Genomic DNA, 21,274 nt, shown 5'->3' with positions numbered 1-21,274 from the left:
GTACTAAAAAGGTTGGGAATTGCTGCTTTAAAGCATCTTAAAGATCTTCCTAAACATATACAGTTCATTTGTGTAACAGCACCCCCAAGTCTGGTTCAATAGGAGTGCAGTGCTACCCAGGAATATTTAAAGAGGTGTTTGTGTTACACGTTGTTCAGAAACTACAAAGGAAAAAAAAAAAAAATGAAACAAGCTGTTTTAAATCACTATCAAGAGCTACTCCCAAACACGTATCTAGACATACACAGTGATACATGCCTAAGAACTTACCTCTTTCTCTTACAAAACAAAAACCCAGTTCAGCAATACTTACAGTCAACATTGGAGTTGTCAACAGGCCCCACGCAAAGAATTCAAGGAAGATGACAATAGCAGCATGGTACACACTTGGTCGGCCAAAGCCTTGTAGCTAAAAAATAAAGTTATTATGAAAATTAGCAAAGAAATATCAGAAATCTATTATCTTTAAATGGTACAGAAAAAAGGTGTAAAATAAAGTTAGGGCCTACCTCGGTCATTTAAAATAAAACTTCATTTGGTGTTATCCCTGATGCTTTCACTTCCCCCTAATAAGGGAAGGTGCTAAGATTATAGCACAGGCTGAAGCCTGTAATCTCAGCACTCTGGGGGGCCGAGGCAGGCAGATCACAATGTCAGGAGTTCAAGACCAGCATGGTCAACATAGTGAAACCCCACCTCTACTAAAAAATACAAAAATTAACCAGGCATGGTGGCGGGCTACTTGGTGCCAGTTACTTGGGAGGCTGAGACAGAAGAATTGCTTGAACCCGGGCGCCAGAGGTTGCAGTGAGCTGAAATCCTACCACTGTACTCCCACCTGGGTGACACAGCAAGACTCTATATCTCGGGAAAAAAAAAAAAAGAAAGAAAGAAAAGAGAAAAAGATTATAGACTTTTGATCTGTCCCATCAATGCAAATCACTGGAGCTTTAGTAGAAAATCAACTGGGTCTTCAAGAGACTGAGGTTTCAGGATCTGACTGCTCTGTCCCTTGCAAATTATGTGTTCCTTAGCAACTTAACTTCCCTAGGGCTGAAGTTTCTTTACCTACATAATAAGAGAGATGGGTATGGGTATCACATGCTCAAAGGCCTGAGGGACAGCTCGGACCCCTTTAAATCAGTATGGAATATCTTGAGATATCCCAATTCCAGAGATGTTTAGAAGCAGAGGATGAAAAGTGTGCAATGTCTGTGCACGCTCTTATTTACCATCTCTCCCACAGATTACTGCAACGACCTGTTAACCCTGCCGTGACTCGTTTTCCCTGTCCCCTCCAAACTTGTGGTAACATTACACTCAGAGTGAACTTTTTAAAAATACAAATCTTATTCCATCACTCCTATGGAAAACTGCAAAAACAAAGAGCTACAAATTGCTCTCATCCCTGTACACACACATTTTCACAATATGACTTTGCTGCCAATTCCATCAAAAGGTTCAGTCTATTTCTCCACGTCCCTAGATCAAAGCTGGTTTGACAACTTCCTGTAACCAACAGTCAGGTGAAGTGAAAACATGGATTTCTGAACCTAGATTGCCAAAGATCTTCAAGACTACCACAAGGAGAAATCTCTTCCTGCCACAGGAGTATGAGAGCATAAGAAACTCTCCCTATCAAGGCCTCACAGACAAACCAGTTAACAGCCATCACCAACTGTCAGACATAGGAGCAAGGCCATCTTAGACGACCCAATTATAATCAAGCCTACAGGTGACTACAGAAGCATGAGACACATCGAGAGAAATCAGTGAAGAACTCTTGCTGAGTTTCACTCACACCACTAACCCAAAGAATTGCAATAAATGCTTGTTGTTTTAAGCCATTAAGTATTAGGGTTGTTTCTTATGTAGCTTTTTTTTTTTTTTTTCTGAGATGAAGTCTCGCTTTGTTGCCCAGGCTGGAGTGCAGTGGTATAATCTCAGCTTACTGCAAAGTGCTGGGATTACAGGCATGAGCCCCCATACCTGGCCCACACTCTTTTTAATAGCTAACTACTCAGCATCTCACTGTATGAATGTGCCATAATTTTAACCATTCCAATATTGATAAGAGTACATGGAATTTTCACTTATTTAAAACTGCTGCAATTAATTTTTTTAAATTTTGAAATAATATTAAACCTACAGAAAAGTTGCAAAAACCAAGAGTTCCTGTATATCCCCTTCACCCAGCTTCCCCAAATGTTAAAATCTTCTATAACCATGGTATAATTATCTAAAACAGGAAATTAGCATTGCTACAAAACTTTAATCTACATACCTTATTTGAATTTTGCCATTTTTCCCATTTTCTTTTTCTGGTTCAGAATCTAATCAAAGATTTAACACCGCATTTAGTTCTCACATTTCTTTAGGCTCTTCCAATCTAAGTCAGCTCCCAAGACTTTTATTTTTTTACTTTCATGATCTTGATACTTTCAAGGAATACTAGTATACTCTTTACCAATAATTTTACATAGTGTTCCTCAATTTGAATTAATCTAATATTCTCTCATGATTAGATTGAGGTTATACATTTTATTTTAAAAAAATATGTCACATCTCATAAAATTCACCATTTTCAAGTGCACAAGTCAGTGGTTTTTAGAATATTCACAAGGTTGTACAACCATCACCACTATCTAACTCCAGAACATGTTTATCACCCCCCAAAAGAAGCCCTACACCCATTAGGAGACATTATTTATTTCCTTCTCCCCCTACTCCCCCTCAGAACCACTAATCTACTTTCTGTTTCTATGGATTTGCCTATTCTGGGATTATACATAAATAGAATTCATAAATGGAATCACATAACATGTAGCCTTTTGTGTCTAGCTTCTTCCAATCAGCATTTTTTCAAGGTTCATCCATGTTGTAGCATGTATCAGTATTTCATTCAATTTTATAGCTAAATAATATTCCGCTGCATCAAGATACTGCATTTTGTTTATCCATGCATCAGTTCATAGACACTCAGGCTGTTTCCATCTTTGGCTATTATGAATAATGCTGCTATAAACATGGATATAGAAGTTTTTGTATGAACATGTTTCCAATTCCCTTGGCCATACACATAAGGGTGAAAATGCTGGGACTGTTAATATCCTTTTATTAGCATTCTAGGATAAATTTCTAGAAGTGAAGTTGCAGGGTCAAAGAATATATACATTTTAATTTAGAATCCAATTATAATTTAAAAGTTTCACTAATTATAAGTCAAAAAAATACTTTATCTTATGTCACCTAATCAACTAATATCTCTAACATATAAAAAGCTTCTAAAAATGTTAAGCAAAAGACTAACAGCCCAATAAAAAGATAGGCAAGAAATATGAATCAGTTCACTGAAGAAATCAAATGTCCCTTCAGTAGTCTCATTTGTAGTAAGAAAAATACAAAATTAAGCTAAATTCAAACACAAGTTCTCAGTATCAGACATTAAAAATTCAAACATTTATAAACTTCTATTGATGATGCAATTGAAAAGAAACAAAAACTGCAAATAGAAACTAAAAATGGTACACCACTATGGAAGAAAATGCGGCAACATCTAGACAAACTACATATTTATCCTTTGAAGCAACAATTCTCTTTATCCCTAAACTATGAGATGCCATATGCAAAGCTAAAACACTGTAACAGCAAAAATTAACTCTGGGCCAGGGGAAGTGGCTCACACCTATACTCACAGCACTTTGGGAGGCTGAGGCAGACCAATCACTTGAGGTCAGGAGTTCATGACAAGCCTGGCCATCAAAGTGAAACTAGAAATGCAAAAACTAGCAGGGCATGGTGGCGGGTGCCTGTAATCCCAGCTACTAGGGAGGCTGAGGCAGAAGAATGGCTTGAACCTGGAAGGAGGAGGTTGCAGTGAGTCGAGATCACGCCATTGCACTCTACAGTGTCATTAACAATTTAAAAAAAGAACAACTTACAGTCTCATTAACAATTTTTTGGGGAATACCTGTCCCGCCATATCCTAAGACTACATAATAATTTTTAAATTTTTTGACAGGTGCAGTGGCTCATGCCTGTAATCCCAGCACTTTGGGAGGCAAGGCAGGCAGTTCGGGACCAGCCTAGCCAACATGGCGAAACCCCATCTCTACTAAAAACATAAAAATTAGCCGGGCATGATGGCGAGCAACTGTAATCCTAGCTGCTCAGGAGGCTGAGGCAGGAGAATCACTGGAACCCAGGAGGCGGAGGCTACAGTAGGCCGAGATCGTATCACTGCACTCCAGCCTGGGGGGACAGAACGAGACTCCGTCTCAAATAATAATAATTTTTAAATTTTTCCTAATTTGATTTTTTTAATGGTTATCTAATTTTATTTTGTATTTCCCTTACTCCCAATGAGGCTGAGCTTCTTTCCTATGATTAGGAATTTGCATTTCTTTTTCTGTGAATTGCCTATTCATCTTCTGTCAATTTTTTATTGGTGACCTTAATCTTTCATATTGATTTATAGGACCCTTTTAGAATCAATATTAAAAAGATTTATACAATGCAACATCAAATTATCATTCTCAGCCAGGAGTGGTGGTGTACACCTGTAGTCCCAGCTACTTGGAAGGATCACATGAGCCTAGGAGTTCAAGTCCAGCCTGGGCAACACAGCAAGAACCCCATCTCTTAGAGGGGAAAAAACAAAAGAAAACAGGCCCAGTGCAGTAGCTCATGCCAGTAATCCTAGCACTTTGTGAGGCTCAGGTGGCAGGTGGGAGATTTACTTGAGGCTAGGAGTTCAACAGCAGTATAGACAACATAGTAAGACTCGATCTCTCCCAAAAATTTAAAAATTAACCAGGGATGGTGACATGTGTCTGTAGTACCACCTCCTCAGGAGGCTGAGGCAGGAGGATCGCTGGAGCTCGGGAGTTTAAGGCTGCAATGAGCTATGACTGCGCCACTGCACTCTAGCCTAGGCCACAAAGTGAGACGCCAGTCTCGTTTAAGAAAAAAAGTCATCATCCTCGCCAACCAGCATCAATACTCTCTAAAAATAAAAGCACAAATACACAAATCAACAATAGCTAGAGACTTCAATACCCATTTTCAGTAACTGATAGAACAATTAGAAGATCAGTGAGAAACAGAAGACTTTGGTAACACAGTGCACTAAACCCAACAGACATTTATTTATTGAACACTCTTCCCAACAAGATAGAAATTCTCATGTGCACATGAGAAAACTGTAAAACAAGTTTGAATGAATTTAAAAGGAGTTAATTTATATAATTTATATAAACTATGTTCTTGACCACACAGAATGAAATTAGACAACATTAACATAACAAAATTTGGAAAATTCATGAATATTAAAATATTAAAACATACTCCTAAATAATAGATAAAAGAAATCACAAGGAATGTTACAAAACTTTCATTTGAACAAAAATGAAAACACGACACACCAGTTGAATGCAGCTTAAAGCAGCGCTTAACAGGAAGTGTACAGCCGTAGATACGTGGTTATAAAAGATATCGAATCAATAATTTAACCTTCCACCCTAAGAAACTAGAAAAGAGCAAGCTAAACTCAAAGCAAGAAAAGAAAGTAAGATCAGAGCAGATACAAACGTGATACAGAATAGAAAAGCAATACAGAAAAATCAACAAAATCAGGTCGGGTGCAGTGTGAGCCTAGCACTTTGCGAGGTCAAGGCGGGCAGAACACTTGAACCCAGGAGTTAAAGACCAGCTTGGGTAACATGGTGAAATCTTGTCTCTACTAAAAATACAAAAAAAAAAAGAAAGTTTACCCAAGGATGGTGGCACACACACCTATAGTCCCAGCTACTTGGGAGGCTGCAGTGGACGAATTGCCTGAATCCGAGAAGTTGAGGCTGCAATGAGCCACAATCATACCACTGTACTCCAGTCTGGGATAAGGGAGTGAAATCTTGCCTAAAAAAGAAAGAAAGAAAAAAAAAAAAAAGGAGGCCGGGCGCAGTGGCCTGTAATCCCAGCACTTTGGGAGGCTGAGGCAGGCGGATCACGAAGTCAGGAGATCGAGACCATCCTGGCTAACATGGTGAAACCCCATCTCTACTAAAAATAAAAAATAAAAAATAAATTAGCCAGGCATAGTGGCGGACACCTGTAGTGCCAGCTACTCGGGAGGCTGAGGCAGGAGAATCGCTTGAACCCAGGAGGCGGCGGAGCATGCAGTGAGCAGAGATTGTGCCACTGCAATCCAGCCTGGGCAACAGAGCGAGACTCCGTCTCAAAAAAAAAAAAAAAACGGAAAAAGGAAAGGGAAAAGAAAAATCAACAAAAAAAAATCAAATATCAAACTAATGGACAAACCAAGAAAAGAGGAGACCTGAATTACTAACACCAGAAATGAAAGAGAAGATAACAAAGGTCAACCTTACAGAAATAGCAAGGATTATAAGGTCGTCTTATAGACAATTAGCCAACAAACTGGATAAATGAAATAAAACGGACAAACTCCTAGAAACACATAACCTACTAAAAATGAATCATGAATAAACAGAAAATAAAAATAGACCTATAACCAGTAAGGAGACTCATTCAGTAATCAAAAACCTCCCAGAATTCCAGCAAAGAGTTAAAGAATTAAACCTCTTCCTAAGATATGAAGAGGAAGGAGCACTTTCTAACTCACTCTCTGAAGCCAGTATTACAGTAGTTGCCCCCTTATCCAAGGGAGACACATTCCAAGAACTGTAGTGGATGCCTTGAAAAGTACCAAATCCTATACAGCTGTTCCTCCACTTACAAAGGGGTTACGTCTCAATAAACCGACTATAAGTTGAAAATACACTAAGTTGACGCTTTAGACTTATGACATATTCAACCTATGATGGGCTTATCCAGACAACACAATCATAAGTAGAGGTGCATACTGAACGCATACTGCTTTTGCATCAAGGTAAAGGTGAAAAATCTAAGTTCAACCATCAAATTTGGGACCATCTATATATACTGTTTTTTTCCTACATACATCTATGATTAAGTTTAATTTTTAATTAGGCACAGTCCTCATGTGCTTTCGGTCATTATTAAATAAAATAAGGGCTACTTGAACACAAGTATTGTGATACTGCAGTCCATCTGATAACTGATGGCTAACTAACAGATGGGCAGCATATACAGTGTAAATGCTGGACGAAAGGATAGAGCAAGATGGCACAGTATTTCATCACACTACTCAGAATGTGATGTGCAACTTAAAACTTACGAATTTTTATTTCTGGAATTTTCCATTTAGGATTATCAAACCTCAGCCCACTTCGGGTAACTGAAACCTCAGAAAGCAAAACCACAGAAAGCAAAATCACAGATCAGGGAGTACTGCCATACTCTAAAAAAGCCAGACAAAGACACTACAAGAAAACTATAGGGCCAGGCACAGTGGCTCACACCTGTAATCCCAGCACTTTGGGAGGCCGAGGCAAGTGGATCACAAGGTCAAGAGTTTGACACCAGCCTGGCCAACACGGTGAAACCACGCCTCTACTAAGAATACAAAAATTAGCCAGGCGTAGTAGTGCGTGCCTGTAATCCTAGCTACTCAGGAGACTGAGGCAAGAAAATTGCTTGAACCTGGGAGGCGGAGGTTGCAGTGAGCTGAGATCACATCCCTGCACTCCAGCCTGGGTGACAGAGCAAGACTCCATCTCAAAAAAAAAAAAAAAAAAAAGAAAACTACAGAACAATTTCCTTATGCACATTGATGCAAAAATCCTCAACAAAATATCAGCAAACCAAATTCAACAGTTTATTAAGCAGTTTATTATGGTTATACACCATAACCAAGGACTTATTCTAAGACTGTAATAACAGTTCACCTATGAAAACCAATCAACGTGGCCGGGCGCAGTGGCTCACGCCTGTAATCCCAGCACTTTGGGAGGCCGAGGTGGGCGGATCACGAGGTCAGGAGATCGAGATCATCCTGGCTAACACGGTGAAACCCCATCTCTACTAAAAATGCAAAAAATTAGCCGGGCGTGGCGGTGGGCGCCTGTAGTCCCAGCTACTTGGGAGGCTGAAGCAGGAGAATGGCGTGAACCCGGGAGGCAGAGCTTGCAGTGAGCCGAGATCGCGCCACTGCACTCCAGCCTGGGCGCTGAGCGAGACTCCGTCTCAAAAAAAAAAAAAGAAAAGAAAAGAAAACCAATCAATGTAATACATCACATTAAAATACAGAGGAAAAACCCACAAACTCATCTTAATTGACGAAGTAAAAGCATCTGACAAAATCCAACACGCTTTCATAATAAAAACACTTAGAAAACTAAGAAAAGAATAAAATTATCTCAAATAATAAAGGCCAAATATGAAAAACCCACACTTCACATCATATTCAATGGGGAAAGGCTGGAAACTTTTCCTCTAAGAACAGAAACAAGACAAGGATGCCCACTTTCACCACTTCTATTCAGTATAATACAACACTAGAAATTCTAGCCAGAGTAATATGGCAAGAAAAAGAAATGGCGTCCAAACTGGAAATGAAGAAGTAAAATTATCTCTGTTCACAGATGACAAGATCTTGTAAGTAGAAGACCCTAAAAATTCCACACACAAAAAAACCTGTTACAAATAATACATGAATTTAACAAAGTTACAGGATACAAAAATCAACATTAAAAATCAGCTGCATTTCTATACACTAAAGACTACCAATTTTAAAATGAAACTTAAAAAATTCAAATTGGGCTGAGTGCAGTGGCTCACACCTGTAATCCTAACATTTTGGGAGACCAAGGCAGGAAGACAGCTTGAGCTCAGGAATTTGAGGCCCTCCCAGGCTACACAGTGAGACCTTGTCTCTACTAATAATCAAAAAACGGCTGGGCATGGTGGCTCATGCCTGTAATCCCAGCATTTTGGGAAGCCGAGGCAGGCAGATCACGTGAAGTTGGGAGTTCAAGGCCAGCCTGATCAACATGGTGAAACCCTGTCGCTACTAAAAATACAAAATTAGCTGGGTGTGGTGGCACGTGCCTGTAATCCTAGCTACATGGGAGTCTGAGGCAGGAGAATCACTTGAAGCCAGGAGGCGGAGGTTGTGGTGAGCCAAGATCACACCATCGCTCTCCAGCCTGGGCAACAAGAGTGAAACTGTGTCTCAAAAAAATAAAATCATCAAAAAACTTAGCCAGACGTGCTGGCACACATCTGTGGTCCCAGCAACTCAGGAGGCTGAGGTGGGAGGATCACTTGAAACTGGGAGTTCAAGGTTGCAGTGAGCTATGATCACCCCACTGCACTACAGCCTGGGCAAGAGTGACACCCAGCCTCAAAAAAAAAAAAATTCAAGTTGCAATAGCATCATAAAGAATAAGTTACTCAGGAATAAATTTAACCAAGAAAGTAAATGATTTCTACGCTTAAAACTTTAAGACACTGCTGAAAGAAATTAAAGAAGGTATAAACATAAAGACATCCCATGTTCATGGATTTAAAGACTTAACATAGTCAGGGTATCATTGTTACCAAAAGTGATCTGTAGATTCAATGCCAGTCCTATCAAAATCCCAACGATTTTTTTTTTGCAAGAAGAGAAAACTCCATCCTAAAACTTATAGAATCTGAAGGGACCCCCAATAGCCAAAATAATCTTGAAAAAGAAAAAAAAGTTATCTCACACTTTCTGAATTCAGAACTTACTATAAACATATGGCAATCAAAACAGTGTGGTTCTGGCATAAAAACAGACATACAGACCAACGGAATTAAAAGCCCAAGCAGGGCCGGGCGTAGTGGCTCATGCCTGTAATCCCAACAATTTGGGAGGCCAAGATGGGCATATCACGAGGTCAGGAGATCGAGACCAGCCAGACCAATATGGTGAAACCCCGTCTCTACTAAAAATGCAAAAAATTAGCTGGGCATGGTGGCGAGCACCTGTAGTCCCAGCTACTCGGGAGGCTGAGGCAGGAGAATGGCATGAATCTGGGAGGCGGAGCTTGCAGTGAGCCAAGATCGCGCCACTGCACTCCAGCCTGGGCGACAGAGCAAGACTCTGTCGCAAAAAAAAAAAAAAAAAAAAAAACCCCGAGTGGGCCTGGCAGTGTGTCCTTGTATTTCTACCTACTGAGGAAGCTGAGACAAGAGAATCACTTGAGCCCAGGAGTTCAAGTCCAGCCTGGGCAACATGGCAAAAAATAAATTAAAAGCTTGGAAATAAAAAGCCCGGAAGTAAATACATATATGTAACAAATGATATGCAACAAGGGTACCAAGACCATTTAATGAGAAAGGAAGGACACTCTCTCAGCAAATGGTGATGGAAAAACTGGATATCCACATTAAAACGAATGAAGTTGGATCGCTACCCTAAACCACATATAAAAGTTAACTCAAAATGGACCAAAAATCTAAACATAAAAGTAAAACCTATGAAACTCTTAGAAGAAAACATGGAGGAAAGCTTCATGGTATTGGATTTGACAATAACTTCTTGGATATGGCACCAAAAGAACAGCCAACGAAAGAAAAGACACATAAATCAAACTTCATCAAAGCGAAAAACCTTCGTATATCAAAGGATACTATCAAGACAGTGAAAAGGCAACCCAATTAAAAACAGGCAAGGAAACTGAACAGACTTCTCTAAAAGAGATACACATAGGCCAGGCGCAGGGGCTCATGTACGTATGTAATCCCAGCACTTTGGGAGGCCGAGGCAGACGGATCACTTGAGATGAGGAGTTTGAAACCAGCTTGGCCAACATGGTGAAACCCTGTCTCTAGTAAAAATACAAAAATTAGCCAGGCATGGTGGCGCATGCCTGTGTTCCTAGCTACTCTGGAGGCTGAAGCAGGAGAATTGCTTGAACCCGTGAGGCAGAGGTTGCAGTGAGCCGAGACTGCACCACTGCACTCCTGCCTAAGAGACAGAGCAAAACTCTGTCCCACCCCCCAAAAAAAAGAAAGAAAAAGAAAAGATACACATCACTAATCATTAGGGGAATGCAAATCAAAACCATAATGAGATATCACCACATACTCATTAGGATGGCTACTGTCTTAATCTGTTTTGTGCTGCTATAACAGGATACTTGAGACTGGGCAGTTTATAAAGCACAGAAATTTATTTTCTCACAGTTTTGAAGGCAGAGAAGTCCAAAACAAGGTGTTAGCATCTGGGGTGGACATTCTTACAGCATCCTCACAAAGCAGAAGGTGGAAGGGTAAAAGAGGGTGAGCCCTCTCCCACAAGCCCTTTTTAATAGCAGCATTATTCCATTGATAATGGTGTAGCCCTCATGATAAATCCTTCCCAACAGGCGCCATCTCCCAATACTCCTGCATTGGAAATTAAGTTCCCAACACATGAATTTTGGGAGACACATTCAGACTACAGCAGCTGTGATTTTTTTTTTCTTCAATAAGAAAATAAGTGCTGGCAAGGATGTGAAGAAATTAGAAGCCTTGCACACTGTTGGTAGGAATGTAAAATGGTGCAGCTCCTATGGAAAAAGTTTGGCAGGTACTCAAAAAATTAAAAATAGAATTACTTCATGACCCAGCAATTCCACTTTTGGGTACATATTCAAAAGAAACAATAGCAGGGACTTCAACAGATTTTTATACACCCATATTCACAGCAGAATTCTTCACAATAGCCAAAGAGTAGAAGCAACCCAAGTGTTCATCAACTTATGAATGTTTACACAAAATATGGTAATGTATACAATGGAATATCATTCAACCTCAAAAAAAAAAAAAAAAAAAAGGAAACTGTCACAACATGGATGAACCTTAAGGACATTGTAGTAAGTGAAATAAGCCAGTCATGGCCGGGCATGGTGGCTCACGCCTGTAATCCCAGCATTTTGGGGGGTCGAGGCGGGTGGATCACCTGAGGTCAGGAGTTCGAGACCAGCCTGGCCAACATGGTGCAACCCCGTCTCTACTAAAATACAAAAAAATCAGCCAGGCGTGGTGGCAGGCACCTGTAATCCCAGCTACTCGGGAGGCTGAGGCAAAAGAATTGCTTGAACCTGGGAGGCAGAGGTTGCACTGAGCCAAGATTGTGCCATTGCAAAAAAGGAAGGAAGGCAGGGAGGGAGGGAGGAAGAGAGGAAGGGAGGGAGGAAGGAAGGAAGGGAGGAAGGGAGGGAGGGAGGGAGGGAGGGGAAAGAAAAGAAAGGAAGGAAAGGAAAGAAAGGAAAGAAAGAAGAGGAGAGGAGAGGCCAGTCACAAAAAATCAAGTGTGGCATAATTTCACTTATATGAGGTACCTACAGTAATTAAATTCATAGTAAGTAGAATAGTGACTACCAGGGACTAGAGAGTTACTGCTTAATGGGCACAGAGTTCAGTTTGGGATGATGAAAAAATTCTAGAGACAGACTGTGGTAATGAGTACACAACAATGTGAATGTACTTAATGCTACTGAACTATGTTATGTATATATACTAAAATAAAAATAAGTAACTCAAAATACATCATGGACCTAAAAATAAAATGCAAAACTATTAGCTTCTAGAGGATTATCAGGTGAAAATATAAGTGACCTTGGTCACATGGTTTCAAGATGAGTCTGTAGACACAAGATTAAAGTCATGCCACATGCAAGAAAAAGTTGATATATTGGACTTCACTAAAATTAAAAACCTCTGCTCTGCAAAAGACACCGGTAAGTTAAAGAAAAGATAAGCCACAGATTGGAAGAAAGTATCTGCAACAATCTTATCTGATAAAGAACTTCAACCAAGAACACAGAAAGCACTCTTACAAGTCACTAATACCACAACAACCAAATTTAAAAATGGGCAAATGATCTGAGAAAAGACAGAGACGGAGAGTGACAGTTAATGGATAGAGACACAGACTCTTTTAGGGGAGATGAAAATGTTCTAGAATTAGATAGTGATAGTTCTACAACACTGTGAATATATATATATAAAAAAACTGAACTGTATACTTTTAAAATGATGAACTATATGGTACGTGAATATATATCTCAATTTTTAAAATACCATAGAGAAAAAAGAAAGGAGAGATTCCTTTTCTGCCTCTGGAATACTTTAATTGTATGTGAAGCCTAGAACTGACAGAGGCATGTGAACCAGAGCAACTCCATCTTGAATAGGAGCTGGGTAAATGAGACTGAAACCTACTGGGCTGTATTCCCAGACAGTTAAGGAATTCTAACTCACAGGATGAAGATAGGAGCACAAGACACAGGTCATAAAGACCTTGCTGATAAAGCAGGTTGCAGTAAAGAAGCTGGCTAACACCCACCAAAAACAAGACAGAAACAAGAGTGACCTCTGGTCATCCTCACTGCTATACTCCCACCAGTGCCATGACAGTTTACAAATGCCATGGCAACATCAGGAAGTTACCCTATAGGTCTAAAATGGAGAGGCATGAATAATCCACTCTTTGTTTAGCATACAATCAAGAAAAAGCCATAAAAATGCGCAACCAGCAGCCCTCAGGGCTGCTCTATGGAGTAGTCATTCTTTTATTCCTCTACTTTCCTAATAAACTTGCTTTCACTTTAGGGACTTGCCCTGAATTCTTTCTTGTGCGAGGTCTATCCAGAAATCCTCTCTTGGGGTCGGGATTGGGACCCCTTTCCTGTAACACAACTACGGCAGCCACCTTGAGACCATGAGAGCCAGACAAATCAACACACTGAAGATGGAAAGAACCTGGTCCTTGACGCAAAATCAAGGACCACTCCTGGAACTGTCTTTCCATCAGATTTCTTGTTAAATGAGGTAATAAATCCCAATCATAAACAAGAAAAAGGAGGAGGGGTAACAGGATCGCAACAGTCTCCTCATAGATGATACACAGATGGCAAATACGCCTATAAAAAGATGTTCACTGCCAGGCGCAGTGGCTCATGCCTATAATCCCAGGACTTTGGGAGGCCGAGGCAGGCGGATCACCTGAGGTCAGGAGTTCGAGACCAGTCTTGCCAACACAGTGAAACCCCATCTCTACTAAAAATACAAAAAAATTTGCTGTACATGGTGGCTGGCGCCTGTAATCCCAGCTATTCAGGAGGCTGAGGCAGGAGAATCGCTTGAAACCTGGAAGGCGGAGGTTGCAGTGAGCCAAGATCGTGCCACTGCACTCCAGCCTGGGTGACAGAGCAAGATTCTGTCTCAAAAACAACAACAAAAAAATCAGCCTGTGTTTGAGGGTCCTCTTTTCTATTGCAGTTGACCCCGCACGAAAGAGCGAAATTCCATCTCAAAAAAAAAAAAAGGTAGAAAAGATGTTCATTATGTGTCACTGTCATTTTAAAATACAAACTAAAATGAAATTGTGAGAAGGATGGACCTGAAATGCATAAATGAAAGAAGCAAGTCTGAAAGGCTACAAAGTGTAAGATACCATTTAAAGGACATTCTGGAAAAAGCAAAACTATAGATAGTACCAGATCAGTGGTAGCTGGAGTTGGAGGGTAGGGTTAAATGGATGAAGCACAGGACACTTTCAGGTAGTAAAATTGTTCTGCATGACATTTTAATGATAGGTAAACGGCATCACACATTTTTCAAAACCAGCAGAACTTCAGAGAACAAGAGTGAGCCTCAGTACATGGTAACTTTTAGAAAACATTTCAGAGGTGGGGAATCCCAGGATGGAATGCAGAATGTAGCAAAAGAATTTAATTGTAGTACAAACACATGAAACAACCTTCACTAAAGGGGGTATGGGGGAAGGCAGTGATCCAAGTAACTTTAGGAAATAGTGGAGTCTTTTTTTTTTTTTTTTCCCACTTGGAAGCTGGAAGCTGGAATTTTATCATAGGTAACAAACATATTAGTTGTTTTCTTTTTTTGTTTTAAAGACCAGAGGCAAAAAAGCTGCGCATAAATGAAACTGGCTCAATTTCCCCATAGAAATTATATTTACAGGTCTTTGAATAAACATAGAAACTCATTCTTGGCCGGGCGCGGTGGCTCAAGCCTGTAATCCCAGCACTTTGGGAGGCCGAGACGGGCGGATCACGAGGTCAGGAGATCGAGACCATCCTGGCTAACACGGTGAAACCCCGTCTCTACTAAAAAAGTACAAAAAACTAGCCAGGCGAGGTGGCGGGCGCCTGTAGTCCCAGCTACTCGGGAGGCTGAGGCAGGAGAATAGCATGAACCTGGGAGGCAGGGGCTGCAGTGAGCCGAGATTGCACTCCAGCCTGGGCAACGAACGAAACTCTGTCTCCAAAAAAAAAAAAAAAAGGCTTTTTCTCTGGCAATACTCAGCTCAGTGACTGGCTTTCCATGTGGCAAGAAACAGGACCTAGATCTACCACCTGGCATTTCTGTAACTTAAACAACTGTTAAGCTATAGTTGAAAGTTGTACTCCACGGAAATAAAGGTTAACAATTCTGAAACCATGTATACTGTGATTGACCAATTAAATAAACTGGATGGCAGATGGTGGAAGCCAGGTTTCTCACTGCTGGAGTGGAAGGTTACAAATAAACAAGAGAAGGAAGCACGAATGATCCATGTAATCATGAATTAGAGTTGGACACATCATTATAAACTCATTTTTAATTTCATATAGATACACATGGTCACAAATGGAAATACTTACAAATGTGTGTATTATATACATGTGTTTCCTCACTCTATCAGCTGAAAGAGCCTAAAAGAAATGACACCCTAGAAACTCAACAGCAATAAGCACATCTAGCGTGACATCTCGGTTTCAAATGCCATTCTCAAATAAAAGAAACCAAGGCTCCTTGGAGAAACAGCTAATTCTGAGACTAGAGTGGGAAATATGTAAGAGGAGCGTGGAGTATCTTGTAATTCCAGAATATAAGCATGGCAGGCCAGGTCTCACTAACTCAGGCCTCCAAAACAACTGTTTCTGTACAGACTGAGTAGTTAAGTTAAATTTTAAAAGCTGAAAGAGCCAGCCAGGCACGGTGGCTCACATCTGTAATCCTAGCCACTCTGGGAGACCAAGGTGGGCGGATCACCTGAAGTCAGGACTTTGAAATCAGCCTGGCCAAAATGGTGAAACCCCATCTCTACTAAAAATCCAAAAAATTAACTGGGCGTGGTGGTAGGTGCCTGTAATCCCAGTTACTTTGGAGACTGAGGCAGGAAAATCGTTTGAACCCAGGAGGCGGAGGCTGTAGTAAGCCAAGATTGCGCCACTGCACTCCAGCCTCAGTGACAGAGCGAGCCTCCATCTCGAGGGGCGTGGGCGGGGAAAAGCCAGTACCCTTACGCAAAGGCTGGAATTTAACAAAAGCCCACCAAGAGTTTTGCCTAGGCCTTTCCTGGGCCTTAAAGCACGACAAAACAATGAAGGAATTCTTAAGGCCCATTTAGGATTAAACAAGTTTTACTGTGGGTCTAAAGAAACTTCTCAGGCCTCCACAAACAAGTGTATTGGCGTATAAAGGAACTCCCCAAACCTCCGTGATTTAGCAGGAGACAAGATAAGGGTAATCACCCCAGCACCTGGACCCATTTAGATTAAGTAAATTTACTGAGGTTCCAGAGGAAGGTGTTCAAGACTCAGACCTTAGTTACGGACTAAAAGAAGTTAATCATTTATGTCTTTAGATGAATGCACACTTACAGATAGATATATAACTTAGAAGGTATATAAGGTATGTAAACTTTGTGATATTGAGTTGGCCTGGTGATAACTTTCAGGTATTCTCCCTGTAACCCATCGCAGAAATAAAAACTCTCTTCCTCCCCAGTTCATCTGCATCTCGTTATTGGGCCACAAGAAACAGCAGCCCCACCCTCAGTTTGGTCCGGGAACATAAGTGTTTAAAAAAAAAAAAAAAGAAGATGGGGTATATATGTCAAAGCACTCCCACTGGCCAAAGCTAGAACAATTTGAACAAGAAAATAAAGCAATATTGGATTTGGGGATAATCCCTCTGTTGCCCAGGCTGGAGTGCAATGGTGCAATCTCACCTCACTGCAACCTTCGCCTCCCGGGTTCAAGAAATTTTCATGCCTCAGCCTTCTCAGTAGCTGAAACTATAGGCGTGTGCCACCACACCTGGCTAATTTTTGTATTTTAGTAGAGATGGATTTTCAGTATGTTGCCTGAGACTCAGTATGTGGTCTCAAACTTCTGAGCTCAGGCAATCCGTCTGCCTCAGCCTCCCAAAGTGCCAGGATTACAGGTGTGAGCCACTGCACCTGGTGCCAACCCCACTTTGAATAAACACAACCCAATGCGGAGTTCACAAATACCAATTATATGGGTATATTACAAATATACCCATATAATTTATTATCTGAGAAGCTGCTGACATCCCATGACTTTCCTGAGCAGAGGCAGGTACTTCACTACCATACCCCTGCAGCTTCTTTTCCATTTAGCACACATCCTCCTCCTATAATACACAACTCTCTCAAAGACATGCTCTAATAGTATTTCCCTAAATGCATCCTGAACTCAGAGATAACAGACATTTGTTGTGGCAGAAAAGACTGGCTTCCTACACTGCCCACTCCTCAGCTACTCAGGAGGCTGAGGAGGATCGCTTGCTAACATCTTCTCAGTTTTGTTCATGTTTCATTAACTGCATGCTTAAGCTTACCATGGTCACCATCTTGACACTGCAGGCTAGAGAGCTCACTAGGTCCTGAAGCTGAATCTAATTCAACCATAGTAATTCCATGATTTAAGACAGGAATGAGCTACATGGTCCAACTGTGGTCAATGAGATATAAGGGAAAACATGTGGGAGGGCTTATGGACAGTTTCTCACTCTCTAAGGGATGCATGACAAAACAGTATTACTTCCAGTTTGGGGACATTGCTATGTAATGATATGCTAGAGTTGCTCAGTCATCTTGAGACCACAAGGGGTCAATCCTGAAGATCAAAAGCCAGCACACTGGGAAGAGCAAATAAGAATATAATGAGTCTAGGTCCTTGGCAATATCATTAAGCTGCTGTGCTAAGCGCTCTATTCCTGGAGTTCTTATGTGCAATAATAAATCCCCTTATTATCAAATACATCAGGTATAGGCATTTTGCACAATGCTAACTTATTTAAAATGAAATATTCTTTTTATTTTTATGAGCAAGTTAAGAAATCAAGAATATAACTGTCTAAACTGTTGACTCTACTGTACTTCTAAACAAAAAAATATATATTATTCTAAAATATATTCAAATTGAAAACTGGTGCTTCCCTAATTTGAACATACTGCCACAAGGCCAGCACGGTGGTTCATTCCTGTAATCCCAGCACTTTGGGAGGCCGAGGCGGGCGGATGACTTAAGGTCAGGAATTCAAGACCAGCCTGGCCAATATGGTGAAACCCCGTTTCTACTAAAAATACAAAAATTAGCCAGGTGTGGTGGCACAAGCCTGTAGTCCCAGCTACTCGGGAGGCTGAGGCAGGAGAATCACTTGAACCTAGGAGGCGGAAGTTGCAGTAAGCCAAGATCACACCACTGCACTCCAGCCTGGCAATAGAGTGAGACTACGTCTCAAAAAAAAAAAAAAAAAAAAACCACACATTGCTTTTAAATACAAAGAAAATACTCCCACTATACTGCAATCTTTCAGTTCAATTGAAGATCTTGAGACAGATATCACACATTTAACAACAGCTATAATATTCCTCGAAGGCAGTCTAAGGAGTCTTGAGAAGTCAGGGTGGAGCTACAGTTAAGAGAAGGTACAAGGCATGTATAGTCTGAATGCTGAAAATAGGAAGCCCAGCACTGGGAAGGATCAAGAACAAGTATCAATAATAAGGATGAACAGTGTGTATCAGGAGAGCAAAATAACAGAAATGTCAGCATTCCCAAGGGTTTCTTCAGAGTGTCCCTTCTCCCACCCCTCAATCTCCTGCTCTCTTTCAATCTTATGGGCTCAGTTGACACTACAACTTTGATACAAATAACCAGTGTCTCTACCTCCAACATCTCTCCCTGATTCCTATCTCTAGATTTTCTCACCATCCAGCCTCAAAAACACATATCTGGAAAAAAGAAAGGGGGTTGTGGGGAGACGCAATGGTTCATGCCTGTAATCCCAACACATTGGGAAGCCAAGGCAGAAGGATCACTGGAGCCCAGGGGTTCAAGACCAGCCTGGGCAATTTAGTGAGATCTTGTCTCTACTAAAAAAAAAAAAAAAAAATTTTTTTTGACATGGGGTGTTGCCCAGGCTGGATTGCAGTGGCATGATCTTGGCTTACTGCAACCTCCGCCTCTTAGGTTCAAGGGATTCTCCTGCCTCAGCCTCCGGAGTAGCTGGGACTACAGGTCCCCACTACCATACCTGACTAATTTTTTGTATATTTAGTAGAGACGGGGTTTCACTATGTTGGCCAGGCTGGTCTCAAACTCCTGACATCAGGCGATCCGTCTGCCTCAGCCTCCCAAAGTGCTGGGATTACAGGCCTAAGCCCCCATACCTGGCCAAAATATTTTTTAAAGAGTTCACATCCAAGGGTAGTCAGCACTTTCAAAGTCAACAATACCAAAAGAAAACTAATCATAGTAATTAATTTCTCCTCCTGACTTCTCTAGTGATAGTACTGTACTGATTTTTTTACCTGATTAGATTATCTCATTCCCCAAAATTCAATCTGCTTCTAGCTCCTCTACTAGTTCCTTAACATCTCTCACATTAATCACCTTTCTTTTTCCTTTTTTTTTTTTTTTTTTTTGTTTCAAAGACAGAGTCTCACTCTGTTGCACAGGCTGGAGTGCAGTGGCCTGATCACAGCTCACTGTAGCCACAATCTCCCAGGTTCAAGTGATCCTTCTGCCTCCCAGGTAGCTGGGACTACAGACACACACCACCAAGCTCAGCATTTTGTTTTGTTTTGTTTCGTTTTTGGTAGAGACACTAGGCTGGTATCAAATTCTGGGGCTCCAGCAATCCTCCTGCATCTGCCTCCCAAAGTAATGGAATTACAGGTGTGAGCTACCATACCCAGCCAATCTTTTTCTACTAGGTCAAGACCCTGGTCCAGAAGCTCTTTTCTCCCAAGGTTTTGCCTCCTTATCAATCACTTAACTCTTGTGTCTCTCCACACTCAGGCATTGCATCAGATAAATCTTCCTGAAGAACAATCATGAGCATAGTTTCTCATTGTTCCCATGATCAAACTTGTCTAAACTTTGAAGAAAGGAAGTAATAAGCTATGTATAGTTACATAGGCAGCATTTGAATTGAGGTGCTCCTAATTCCTAGAGACTGTGCTCTTCATCAACCAGCCTTGCATGTATCAGTACTACCCAACTCTTTCCAGCCACTATCAGAAAATATTGTTTCATGCTCTGTGACATAAAGGAGAAGGAAAGAAAAGAAATTTAATGAAGTATTACATATTTCAAAACATAAATGTTCAAGCATGTCTACACTAGACAAAAATCAAAGCAGTCACATGTGCATATCCACATGCGGGATCAACATGTGTCCTCAGGCATGTATATTATACTGGGTAACCCATTCTTTCATCTTCATAAGCTGAGCTCACTAATCCTCCCCCGATACGATTAAAAATGAATGGACTGTCTTGATGCAGCTTCAACTATCATCTCCAAACAAAAAAAGCTCACAAACATATCTCTCTCAAAATGACGTCCCAGCTACTTTTACTGACTAGAAAATAATGACTTAGATGTCCTGGCAACACCTTCAATTCAACATATGAAAAGCATCTTACTCTACAAACTGCCTTTCCTTCCAATCATTCCAATTTCTATTAACGGATCCTGGTTACAGGGTTAGTCTGTATGACACTATCCATTATGCCTGTTTCCCTTATGAGTGGGGTAAACATTTATCACACAAATGAGACTTTTTTTTTTTTTTTTTTTTTTTTGACGGAGTCTCGCTCTGTTTCCCAGGCTAGAGTGCAGTGGCACGATCTCCTATCACTGCAAGCTCTGCCTCCCGGGTTCACGCCACTCTCCTGCCTCAGCCTCCTGAGTAGCTGGGACTACAGGCGCCTGACACCACGCCCGGCTAATTTTTTGTATTTTTAGTAGAGATGGAGTTTCATTGTGTTAGCCAGGATGGTCTCGATCTCCTGACCTCGTGATCCACCCGCCTTGGCCTCCCAAAGTGCTGGGATTACAGGTGTGAGCCACTGCACCCAGCCGAGACACTTTTAAGAGTAAAAGAGGGGTCAAGCATGGGGCTAATGCCTGTAATCCCAGCACTTTGGGAGGCCGACGTGGGAGCACTGCCTAAGGCCAAGAGTTTGAGACTATCCTGGGCAACATAGTGAGACCCCATCTCTGCAAAAAAAATTAACAAATTAGCCAGGCATGGTGGTAGCACACCTATAGTC

At 41.1% G+C, this 21,274-nt stretch overlaps 1 protein-coding gene across 3 annotated transcripts in view; it reads right to left on the bottom strand.

The window, feature by feature from the left end:
- MFSD14B (major facilitator superfamily domain containing 14B) overlaps positions 1 to 21,274 on the bottom strand; it is a 76,999-nt gene that overhangs the window by 40,220 nt on the left and 15,505 nt on the right. For all 3 annotated transcript variants that reach the window (XM_025359825.1, XM_025359826.1, XM_025359827.1), the window contains exon 2: positions 314 to 409. In XM_025359825.1, coding sequence (XP_025215610.1) covers positions 314 to 409 — 96 coding nt within the window. The remainder of the gene's footprint in view (positions 1 to 313; positions 410 to 21,274) is intronic.

Source organism: Theropithecus gelada, chromosome 15, assembly GCF_003255815.1.
Source record: "Theropithecus gelada isolate Dixy chromosome 15, Tgel_1.0, whole genome shotgun sequence".
NCBI classification, from domain to species: Eukaryota; Metazoa; Chordata; class Mammalia; order Primates; family Cercopithecidae; genus Theropithecus; species Theropithecus gelada.
The sequence above is the reverse complement of the archived record's forward strand: the minus strand, read 5'-3'. Positions and strand labels throughout refer to the sequence as shown.